Source organism: Drosophila yakuba, chromosome 2L (genome assembly GCF_016746365.2).
Source record: "Drosophila yakuba strain Tai18E2 chromosome 2L, Prin_Dyak_Tai18E2_2.1, whole genome shotgun sequence".
NCBI classification, from domain to species: Eukaryota; Metazoa; Arthropoda; class Insecta; order Diptera; family Drosophilidae; genus Drosophila; species Drosophila yakuba.
In genome coordinates, this window is record NC_052527.2 from 24031594 (window position 1) to 24044236 (window position 12643).

At 47.5% G+C, this 12643-nt stretch overlaps 1 protein-coding gene across 2 annotated transcripts; it reads left to right on the forward strand.

Annotated features, from left to right (window-relative positions):
- Positions 1–7419: 7419 nt before the first annotated feature.
- Positions 7420–11586, forward strand: LOC120320535. 2 transcript variants are annotated; one of them, XM_039370383.2, is made up of 2 exons: positions 7420–11508; positions 11553–11586. In XM_039370383.2, exon 1 carries the CDS (start codon positions 7421–7423, stop codon positions 11372–11374), a length of 3954 nt encoding a protein of 1317 aa, XP_039226317.1. In that variant the 5' UTR covers position 7420; the 3' UTR covers positions 11375–11508; positions 11553–11586. The 2 variants fall into 2 exon arrangements, with proteins under 2 accessions (XP_039226317.1, XP_043062708.1); XM_043206773.1 differs by having other exon boundaries at positions 11561–11586.
- Positions 11587–12643: the final 1057 nt, after the last annotated feature.

The following is a 12643-nucleotide window of genomic DNA, read 5'->3' on the forward strand; positions in this document are numbered from 1 at the left end:
GGCCAACAATAAGCTTTCAAAGAACTTCAAAACTTCTAAGATTGACTAGAACAAACCTCTGCACTGCTAGGAGAGTCATCACAGGGCATTGGTTGATAGGCACCCATGACAGAAGACTAAAGCCCCGTATAACTATTTCTGCCGTAGCTGTAGGGACGAAGAAGAGGAAGAAACGGTAGAGCATCTACTAAGCCTCTGCCCAGCACTGCAGGCGAAAAGACTTGCTCAACTAGGAAGCAGATTCCTGATAGACACGTCCGACCTGTCCGACACCGATCCACATCGGATACAAAAATTCACCAGTGCCTCTGGCTGGGGAAACTGCTAACTTCACACGAACCTCGACGGGCAAAAGGGGAAAGCATACACGGTACCACAATGGACCTCTAATGGTCTAAGTGCGTCGGATAACCGACGGCCGGTAAAACCTAACCTAACCTAGTGAAATGACATGAAAGGTTTGCGTTTTGCGTTTTGGCGCAAAAATAGGTCGCATACCACGTGTTTCGCATTTTATATCCGAGAAACAGCTTAAAAGAAGAAGAACGCCATTCAGCCCAAAATGCCATTCTCTTCCCTGCGTTGCGAATACTGTTTTTATGCCAGAGCTGCCAGATTCACGCCTACCTTAACAGAGTAACACAATACTAAAATTTATCCCAACCATTTTACTTTCGAATTCCGTTTGATTTAAATTTCACCAACGGTCTCCTACAACCACTGTCTTATTGTTCTCTTAGTTGACTTGTTACTCTTACTTTCATTACCTGTCTGTTGATTTCCTTAAGTTCTTTTTTTGTGATACGTGTAAAAAGTCTACCAAAAAATTATTTTTCCCCTTGAGGTACTCCGAATTGAATTGGTAGTTGAATCAGTGGTCTGTTTTTACCAAAAAGTGCTTACCATACACTTATGGTCTAAAATACTTAATAGCCCAGTGTATGGCAGCCATTCTTGCTTTTGGTTGACTGGTAGATGTGTGCCCTCGTGTTCTTGTTAGTACTGCTCCGCACGCGTGCTTGCTGGCAAGCTCCGCACGCGTAGCTATGCAAAATTATTTGCTGAAAGCAGGATGGGCCTGATAGTATTTTGTTCTTGCCCGTACTCCCTTGTTACTGATTGATCCATCTGTTAAAGCGTTGAAGCTTTTACTTTCATTACCTGTCTGTTGATTTCCTTAAGGGGGGAGATACCTACGCGAACCATTCCGGGAAATTAAAAACAAACCGAGTCAAATTTGATTTGTGTATATATATATATATATATATTTAGTGGAATATCTTAGCTAAGCAAAAAAAAATTTTTGTAAAAAAATAACTAAATGGCGGAAATATGACCGATCCAGTCACGGTGTCAAGTTTTGCGGAATCAACTTCCTGGTCACACTTCTCATCTTTAAAAAAAATTCTTATAATGAGAAAGCTTTGATGGAGTGCGTAGTAGAGGGATTTTGATGATTTCGAATAATTACACCTACATATATAACAATGAGTTCCTGAAAAGTTTGATTTTACCCGTGTTTTTTTATATAATAATATAAAAACTATAAAATAGCTTTTTATTTAAATATCGCTCTACCACGCACTTAAAAATCGAATTTTAATCAAATTCCGTTCAGTTTACGTGAATGGATTAAATAATCGTAATCGTGACGCCCGTATTCTAAAACTTAGTTTTGAGAAAACGAGAAAACGACTGACCGTGGTGGCGGAACCGAACTTTACTTCTCTTGGGTCGAATATCTCGAATAATAACTATCGCAGCTAAACGAAATTTTGGGAAAATATTTTTAAACATTTAATCTTTCGATTAAATGAAAAAAAAAATGTTTTTTCAAAAGTTCTATATCTCCCCCCTTTAGTTCTTTTATTGTGCTACGGGATAAAGCGTCTACTAAAAAATTATTTTTCCCCTTGAGGTACTCCGAATGGAATGGGTATATCTCTAGGTCCGGCCTCATTTTTGTTAACTTCGAGCTTGGATCCTTCATAGAAATTAAATAGATTAATGTTCGGTGTGTTACGTCTGTGTATTCGTGCCTGTGTCCTGGAAAAGGACTCATTCCGAGGGAGGGGCATCCGATGTTCAGGCACCAAGATGCCGGCGTAAGCTTGTCGATTTTGGGACGTCGGATCTTGGTAAGCCCCTCACCTCGCCAACATAACGAGAAAAAATATTAGTAGTGCCTGAAAAAGTTCGTACCGTTCGTCAGTCAGCAGTCCTTACTGCCCCACAAGCTGTAGCTTGATCGTAAAACGATCGGGCAATGTTTCGGCAACGTTCCCATCCCTTCATGCATCCGCATGCCTGATGGATTGTCGCGGGCCGTCACACGTTATGTCATCGTTTTTGACCTACTCCACTTCTCGCGTCCGCATCCCTTCTGGAAATGTTTACCTACCCATTTTGTTGCAGTTACAATAATAACATAATTTTATTGAGTAATAGATTGTTGGCTAGTGCAATAAAAATTAATAAAAAAAAAGAATTAAAAAGCTAGCATACAAAAACTATGATAAGTGGGCTATAATTGTTGTCGATGTCTGTTTTTACCAAAAAGTGTCTACCATACACGTATGCTCTAAAATACTTTATAGCCCAGTGTATTACTGTTAGTTTATGCTCTTGGTTGACTTGTTAGATTCTCCTTTTGTAAATGAACATAATGCATATGCAACTGGTAGATGTGCTGAAACCACGATACTGCAGAAGATTTGGATGCATAAGTGCATTCTTCAGGTATTGATATGATTTTTCGCGTTCTTCGTTATATTCAAATATTTTCTTGCCATTTTCGGGAACCATCGTGGTCGATTTCCACTTGTGGACGTGTTGTTTAAGTTTCTAAATGACCCTTTCGCTAAATTAAAACCATTATAAGTTAAGAACCCTGTTTGCGAACACTTACGGTAGCTGCCAAAGTTCCAGATGAACTCTCTACTCCGGTCGCTAGAGCTTCGCTGTGATACGATCAGCCAGTTCGGCGCAAGCCTAACGTATGAATACAATAAACGAACTACTGAGCGATGCCCTTTGCTCGGTGGTTTTGCACAGTTCGCGATCGTAGCCAACAAGCCTGCACACCTGCTTGCTTTCGTTGCACGTCGCCTAGGCTTGCGTTGCTACCAAAGCTTCCACTGGGAATCGCACTCTCTTCATAGATACCTCTTTCAGAACGTGGTTACGCGAATACTGGTTTTATGCCAGATTCCCGCCTTCCCTTTGTTAACCAAATAATAAAATGTATCCCAACCATTTTACTTTTGAAATCAATTTGATTTAAATTCCACCAAAGGTCTCGTACAGTGTTTCTCTTGGGAGTCCTACATACAGGCAATCAGACCTCCATAAGCTGCCTGACTTTATCGACTTCGCAATAATATTTCTCGCATCCTGGTTAGAGCTGAATGTCTGCCAGATCTGTCATCTGATCACTCGCTTGCACTTATTCACCTCCGCCGGTCGCAACATAATACTCTCGAAAGCGAATGAGGTTTCGTACCTGGGAGTACACCTTGACAGAAGACTTATATGGCGCAGGCACATTAAATACAGATAAAAACAAGAGAGAACGTTATAGTCGAGTTCCCCGACTATCTTATACCCGTTACTCAGCTGTTGGAAGTGCGAAGGAGAGTCTTCGACAATGACAGTTTTTGGCGGTTTGTGGGCGTTAGGGTGTGCGTGCCAAAAAGTTGTTTGGCAAATCGGTAGAAATTTAGAAGACCAATACAGTTTTGGGCGGTTTGTGGGCGTTAGAGTGGGCGAGGCAACATGAATCGACAAACCTGCGCTGCGTTTATTACTGTGAAGTCTGTATGCTTAATCTCAACTTTCTAGTTTTTGTAGTTTCTGAGATCTCAGCGTTCATACGGACAGACAGACAGACGGACAGACAGACAGACGGACGGACAGACGGACATGGCCAGATCGACTATTGATCCTGATCAAGAATATATATACTTTATATGGTCGGAAACGCTTTCTTTTGCCTGTTACATACTTTTAAACGAATTATACTAGATTACTACTTACTCTACGAGTAAAAAGTATAATAAACTGAAACTCAAATCCAACAACTTACACTTGCTTAACATAGACCATAAAGTCTTACTCTATAATTCTGTATTGAAACCTATCTAGACCTATGGGGCACAGTATGGGACAACGCCATAACAGCAATATTGGCATCATACAGCGAGCGCAATCAAAGATTGTGAGAACCATCACTGGGGCACGGTGATGCCTTCGGAATGAAAACATCCAAAGTTACTTACATATTCCACCAGTCATAAATGAAGTCTCGGAAATCAAGAAAAAATACCACAGTACGTTTTCCCCTCAACCGGAGAAACGCTGCTCAGTCTATCCTGTCTCCGTAAAAGGACCTACCAATCCAGCGAGCAATGTTTGTGAAAGTTTAACTATAGATCAGTATGTAAAAAATGCAATAAACAAATGAAACAAAAGAAAAAAAGAAAAAAAGCTCTCAGCTATTGCCATATACTTTATAAGCATTGGTATCATGCTCTCATTTATCATCGCAACCATTATCAACAATCATCAGTTATCAAGCCTTCCACCTAAAACCTCAAATATTATGTTGCTTCCAACTGCTAAGAAATAGAATTGGAGCATTTATGCCTTGACGAGCAATTTTAGATTCAGCCTCAGCGAAACTTCCTAACTGCAACCCTCAACCCCAGAATTTTACCAGCTGGGACTGCGGTTATAAATGACATATATTCACTTATTTCGTAGTTTTGTAGTTATGAGTGCGTCTGTGTTTGAGTTGCGGCAGTGGACAGCGCGAGTAATTCAAGGTCGGGCTATCCGCTACCGTGGGACTGCAACTAGCAACACAATTGAATTATGTAGCTGGGCTTGTTGTTCGGCATGTACTTTATATGTGTATATGTACTATGTACTTGGCTCGCTAAAACTCCGCTTTTGATAAGAATGACGTATGTAATGAACTTGTCGCGGATCGAATATTGTTATCGATAGGCTAGTTAGTATTTTTAAGAAGTCCGAATGAGGAAGGATTTGTAAGCCCATATGTGTCTGGGCACATTGTTTTTCGCCATTGTAAATTGCCGGAAAATTAAGCTTTCATTGTCGTTTAAGAGTTGGAGGACACACTGCGGTGAGCTAATAAGTTAAGTTAGTTGCAATTGTGAAACATTGAAGTCTTCCAGAATAAAACGTGTTCTACTACCACGGATTAGTCTGCCCTTTCTTTCGGGAACCAATGTGTAGAGTAGCCGTTTAAGGCAACTCCAAGTGACGAACGACGACAGCCTTTTATTCGCAGTCCTAGGGCGACTGCAGGGGCAACTTGCGCTGGAAAGACGGTTTAGACGGCCAGCTAGAGAGTTGCCGGAGCTGGAGTGACGGTTTAGACGGCCAGCGAGGAGGATTTGTGTGAGCGCAGCCAGCGCTACGTACCGTCAGAGGAGTCGCAGCCAACGACATAGAGGGACGCAGCCAGCGTCGAACGCCGATGCGAACGGGTCGCAGCCAGCGACAAGGAGACGCAAGAAGCGTCATTTGTGGAGACCGCAGCCAGCGGTCAGAAGGCGCAAAAGAGCGCCAAGCATCCGTGGCCGCAGCCAGCGGCACGAGGCGTCAGAGACGCCATTTTGGACGCGTAGAGGCGCCGCCATTTTGGACGCGCAGAGGCGCCGCCATATTGGACGCGCAGAGGCGCCGCCATTTTGGAGCTGGGAAAGATGCAGCATTCCCCCAGGAAGAGTGCCCGGCTGAACAGAGGAGAAGCCACCCCTATAACAACAGTGAGTCAGCAGCCAGCCAGTAGTGGAGCAGAAACTCGGACGCGGGTGAACATCACGGCGGCGTCGATTCCTTGCCCGGCCACTACGGTGACTACAGTAGCTTCCCAACCTAGAAATACTGCTGTCACAGCTGCGAGTTCAGTACTGGAAGTGAACCAGCCCCTCGCGTTGGAACTCATGGAGAGGATCGCAGCGTTGGAGAGGGAGCTGGAGAAGGCTAGATCCCTGGAAAGTGTGAGCACCGCCAATTGCGCGCCAATCGCAGTTGGCGCCAACAGTGGAGCGTCGGGGCGGCCGCCATTTTGGAGCGACCAGCCAATACCCACATCTAACGGAGAGGCCTTACATAACGGGGTCGGGTCGGTGCCATACAACGGTGACGGTGCGAGCGGTGCGGCATGCACGCTGCCGCCATCTTCGAGTGGACCGCCATTGCTAACTACTAGCAACTATTTTGTGGAGCCGCTGTGTGCAACAGGCATTGCGCAGCCAGCGCATGGGCTCGTGCTACCGAGCGTGAGCATCCACAATGCGACAACAGCACTTGTCGGATCCTACGCCGCGACGACGCCGAGTGGAATCCAGGGAGCATATGGGCCAAGGAAGCTTCCGGACTTGCCTATATTTGGAGGGCAGCCAGAGGAGTGGCCGATCTTCAGCTGTGCGTTCGTGGAGACGACCCGAGCGTACAACTGCACGGACCTGGACCGCTGAAGAATGAAGCGCGCGAGGCAGTGAAGGCGCTATTGATTCATCCAGGAAATGTCAGCGCCGTGATGGAGCAGCTGGGCTTTAGGTTCGGACGACCGGAGCAGCTTATACGCAGCCAGCTCAACAACGTGCGAGAGGTGCAGCCAATTTCGGAGCACAATTTGGCGAAGATCATTCCATTCGCAACCCGAGTGAGTAACCTCGCGGCCTTCTTGCAGTCAGCGAAGGCGGAGCAGCACCTGGGGAACCCAACCCTCATGGAGGAGCTTGTGGCCAAGCTGCCAACGAGCAAGCGAGTGGACTGGGCCAGGCATGCTGCAACGATTGCGCCCTTTCCCACTGTAGTCCACTTCGGCGCGTGGCTACAGGAGTACGCAAACGTGGTGTGCACGGTTTTGGACGTCGAGGGAAAGGAGCCGAGGCGTCGACTTCTACATGCAAGCGTCAACCATAATGAATGCGATCAACAGAATGATCGGCATGGAGGTTGTCCCATCTGTGGAGGACAGCATGGAATATTAAACTGCAGAGAATTTATTGGAGCCTCGCCACAGGAAAGGTGGAGCAATGTGAAGAGGCATCGGCTCTGCTTCAAATGCCTGTGAAGCGGGCACACGGCTAGATCCTGCTATACGCAAGGTGAGTGCCAGATTAATGGATGCCGAAGGGAGCATCACCGTCTGCTACATGGTGCGGACGAGGAGCGAAGGCCGCTGCAGCGAGGTGGCTTCAGACGCCACGAAGGGAACCAGCAGCCAGCAGTTTCCAGACGCAGCCCAGCCAGGGACCAGGAGAGGAACCAGCAGCCAGCAGTTTCCAGACGCAGCCCGGCCAGGGACCAGGAGAGGAACCGGCAGCCAGCCGCTCCCAGCAACAGCCTGGAGAGAGGAGCTCCGCGTGAAGCGGGAACGCCCATGCAGAGGAATTTGAGCTGCGTTGACGCCGAAGGAGGCCGTCTACTGTTCCGTATACTGCCGGTTACGCTGTACGGAGCGGGGCGAGAGGTGGATACGTATGCGCTCCTAGATGAGGGTTCCTCCGTCACGATGATCGATGACGAGCTACGAAACGATCTTGGAGTGCAAGGAGAGCGTCGGCAGCTAAATATCCAATGGTTTGGAGGTAAGGCAACCAGAGAGCCTACCAACGTGGTGAGTCTGAAGATAAGTGGAGTTGGAAAGCCCACTCGCCATGTATTGAAAAACGTTTATGCCGTTTCGAATTTGAGTTTGCCGATGCAGACATTGAGCCGACGAGATGTCCAGGGCGTGCACAGGGATGCGCGCCTGCCGATGAAGCCTTACAGCAACGTGGCGCCGAAGCTGCTCATCGGCCTGGATCACGGACATCTGGGATTGCCATTTAGGACGAGGCGGTTCGCTCGAGAGGGACCGTATGCGGCCGCAACCGAGCTGGGCTGGGTTGTGTTTGGGCCTGTAAGTGGGCAACCGACCACGCCGTCACCGAGGTCCTGCCTACTTGCCGTGTCAGTGGATGACGCGATGGAAAAGATGGTGGAGGACTACTTCGACATGGAGAACTTTGGAGTGAAGCACGCGCCGCCGGTCGCAGCCAGCGACGATGTTCGGGCCCAAAGGATACTCCAGACGGGATTACTCTGGAAGGACGACCACGTTGTGCTGCCACAGAGCTATGAGATGGCGTACAGGAGGCTGGTCAACGTCGAGAAGAAGATGAAGCGCAACAAGCCGTTGGCGCAGGAATACGATCGGATTATAAAGGATTACGTATCTAAAGGATACGCGAGGAGGCTGCAGCCGGAGGAGGTCGCGGTAAGGAGCGATCGCCTATGGTATTTGCCACATTTTGGTGTCGAAAACCCAAACAAGCCCGGCAAGGTACGGCTTGTGTTTGATGCTGCAGCCAAAGTTGGAGGAACCTCGCTAAATTCGGAGCTGGACAAAGGGCCTCAGCACTATAAGCCTTTGCCGGCTGTGCTCTTTCATTTCAGAGAGGGAGCCGTCGGAGTCTGCGGTGACATCAAGGAGATGTTCCACCAAGTGCTGATCCGACCCGAGGATAGATGTTCCCAACGATTCCTCTGGAGAGATGGCGACGACGAGAGAGATCCGGATGTCTACGAGATGAACGTAATGACGTTTGGAGCAGCCTGCTCGCCGAGCGCTGCGCATTACGTGAAGACTATGAATGCCCTGAAGTATCGGGATTCGGATCCGAGAGCGGTCAAGGCCATCACCGACTACCATTATGTCGATGACTACGTGGACAGTTTCGCTACAGAGAGCGAGGCTATCAGCGTATCTACCCGAGTGAAGGAGATACACAAGGATGCTGGATTCGAATTATGCAAGTTTTCATCCAGCTCACCCACCGTGGAGACGGCTTTAGGACCTGGTCGAGTCAAGAGCGTCGGATGGGGTGAGGCTGAAGAGAAGATCCTCGGAATGCGTTGGCAAGTAGCAACAGATGACTTCAGATTCAACGTGGAGTATCATCGAGTGCCAAGCAGCGTCCTGAGTGGAGATCGAGTCCCTACGAAGAGGGAATATTTGAGCCTGGTGATGTCAACGTTCGATCCCCTGGGATTCCTGTGCTGCCTCATGGTTACAGCGAAGCTGCTGCTGCGAGAGATTTGGAGAAAGAAGATCCAGTGGGACGAACCACTACCGGAGGAGTTAAGCAAAGCCTTTGCGATTTGGCGCAAAGAGATGGACACCGTGGGACAGTTCCGATGTCCGCGCCATTATTTTGGGCGTGGAGCAGTCCGGGCCGTAGAGTTGCACGTCTTCGTGGATGCTAGTCAGGCAGCATTCGCGGCGGTGGCCTATTGGAGGGTCACATATGAGGACGACGACGTGCAGGTGAGCTTCGTGAGTGCGAAGACGAAGTGTGCCCCCATGAGAACGATGACGATCCCACGGCTGGAGCTGCAGGCAGCAGTTCTTGGAACCAGGCTGATGAACACTGTCAAGGAGGAGCACAGTGTGGTCATCACGGACCTGGTGTTATGGACGGACTCTAAGACGGTGCTGAGATGGATCGGCAGCACCCACCGCCGGTATAAGCAGTTTGTTGGCAACCGAGTGGCGGAGATTTTGGAGTCGTCGAAGGTTTCCCAATGGAGATGGGTGCCTACAGCCGACAATGTGGCTGATGATGCGACGCGGTCGCAGAAAGGAGTCGACCTTAGCCAGGAATCAAGGTGGCTAAGAGGACCTGCATTTTTGAGGCAGCCAGGAGCCAGCTGGCCGGGGCCTGAGGAAGGAACTGAGCGTGTTCCAGATGCCCCTGATGAAGAAGAGATGCCCTGTGAGTTTGCATTAGTTGCGGCAGACGATTTTGTTATTCCGTTTCAGAGATTCTCGAGCTTCAGTCGCCTGGTGAGGACCACAGCCTGGGTCCTACGGTTTGCGCGATGGTGCCGCAAACAGCGAAACGAACTCGAGGAATACGGCCTTACTGCAGCAGAATGCAAGGCCGCGGAGAGCCTGTTGGTCAGACAGGCACAATTGGAGTCGTTCCCCGACGAGATGAGGTCGGCGGAAACTGGACAGGACGTCGCTAGATCGAGCGACATTCGAGGGTTGGTGCCCTACCTAGACGAGGACGGGATTCTGCGAGCTTACGGCAGAATTGATGCCGCACTGTGCATCCCGTACAGTGCGAGGAGGCCCGTATTACTGTCACACAGGCACAGTCTGACAGAGCTGATTGTGAGAGACTTCCACGCCAGGATGAAGCATCAAAATGTGGATGCTACGATTGCGGAGATCCGGACAAAGTTCTGGGTCACAAAGATGAGGCGTGTGATGCGGAGAGTCATCTCATCGTGCAACGAGTGCAAGTTGCAGCGAGCGCGGCCGATGCCGCCGATAATGGGACCCCATCCGGAAGACAGACTGGATGCGGGTGGATGGCCATTCAAATACACAGGACTGGACTACTTTGGGCCACTGCTGGTGACTGTGTCCCGTCACAAGGAGAAGCGTTGGGACGCCTTGTTTACGTGTTTGACGACAAGGGCGATTCACCTGGAGCTGGCGCATGACCTGTCGACGGATTCCTGCATAATTGCAATCAGGAACTTCGTCTGCCGTAGAGGGCCAGTATATAGACTGCGCAGCGATAACGGCAAGAACTTCGTGGGAGCTGACAGGGAAGCCAGGCGCTTCGGTGACGTATTCGAGATGGAGAAGCTTCAGAGTGAGTTGTCAAGCAGAAGCATTGAATGGGTTTTTAATTGTGTAGCGAACCCGTCTGAGGGCGGAGTTTGGGAGCGCATGGTGCAGTGCGTCAAGAGAGTACTGCGTCATACCCTAAAGGAAGTTGCGCCGAGGGACCATGTATTGGAGAGTTTCCTGATTGAGGCGGAGAATATTGTAAACTCGCGTCCGCTCACCCACTTGCCTGTGGATGCGGACCAGGAGGCGCCGTTGACGCCAAACGATCTACTCAAGGGAGTAGCCAATCTGCCGGATACGCCTGGATTGGATGCGGAGCTGCCCAAGGAGGGTTCTACGAGGAAGCAGTGGAGGATTGCTCGCCTGCTACGAGACCGTTTCTGGAGGAGGTGGGTCATGGAGTACCTGCCTACGCTTGTGCGCCGCGAGAAGTGGTGCCGCCGAACGGAGCCCATCCACCAGGGTGATATGGTCTTCGTCTGCGATCCTGCCTTGGCCCGACGAGAGTGGCGCAAGGGCATCGTGGAGGAGATCTACAGCGGAGCTGATGGAGTCGTCAGACGCGCTAAGGTGCGCGTGAACGACAACGGCCTATCTAGGACAATGATGCGACCCGTCTCTAAACTTGCAGTTTTGGATTTGAGTGAAGCGGTTCTTCACGGGGTCGGGGATGTCGCGGATCGAATATTGTTATCGATAGGCTAGTTAGTATTTTTAAGAAGTCCGAATGAGGAAGGATTTGTAAGCCCATATGTGTCTGGGCACATTGTTTTTCGCCATTGTAAATTGCCGGAAAATTAAGCTTTCATTGTCGTTTAAGAGTTGGAGGACACACTGCGGTGAGCTAATAAGTTAAGTTAGTTGCAATTGTGAAACATTGAAGTCTTCCAGAATAAAACGTGTTCTACTACCACGGATTAGTCTGCCCTTTCTTTCGGGAACCAATGTGTAGAGTAGCCGTTTAAGGCAACTCCAAGTGACGAACGACGACAGAACTAATTCAATAAAAATGCATTGTAAATAAAATGAAATATATGTATATCTATTGATATAATGGGTTGAATAAAAATGCATTGAAAGTAAAATCCAATATATGAGTGTCATGGGTAATGGACTGTTTTTGTAAATCTGTATTTTATTATTATTATTTTATTTTTATACCCGTTACTCGTAGAGTAAAAGGGTATACTAGATTCGTTGAAAAGTATCTAACAGGCAGAAGGAAGCGTTCCCGACCACATAAAGTATATATAATACACTTTTTTTGGTGATTGATTTAATGAAAAAAAAATATTTTTTCCTTTTATAATCTTTATTTGATAAGTTTTCAACAGAGGTCAGTTATGAACTAATTTTCAAATGTATTCTTTCGGCCCAGCAAACCTTTTACAGAGGATTAACATAAGCTTTATATGTCAAGCTTATCGGATCGTTAAGCCCATTACCGGTAAGCGGTTCGTGTCTTGGGAGAATGTTATTTATGAGTCTTTTAAAAAGTGAAGCTTTCTAAAAGATCGGCTTTAGCTTTTTTATATGAAGAGTGAATATGTCACTCCCCCACCTTTTAGATATTAGCTTGTCCTCAAGCGATTATTTCTGGATATAAATGTGGTACTGGATTTTCCATTTCAGTTATTTCTGTTTTTGATTTTGTTTCTTTATCGATATTTTTGTTAGTGGTTTTACTTGGTTTTAGGTAAGAGATAATAATTTTGTGTGGCGCTGTTTTACATTTCATATAAAAGTAAAATATGTAAATTAAAACTAAAACAGATATGAAGGTTATTAGTATGTTTCTGTAAATTGTGTTACTCTTATTGTTTAACAAAATCATTTCCTTAATTTCTATGTGTGACATTGCTTCGATTTTTGTTACATTGTGTTCAGTAAATATTACATTTGTGTATTGTTGAGTACTATTGGATATTGTAATTTGTTTTAATTCTGCTGTGCAATTATTTTTATAATTTTATT

Bases quoted from the DNA above. Each gene is read 5' to 3' on its own strand.
- LOC120320535 (XM_039370383.2), top strand. From the start codon at position 7,421: ATGCAGAGGAATTTGAGCTGCGTTGACGCCGAAGGAGGCCGTCTACTG.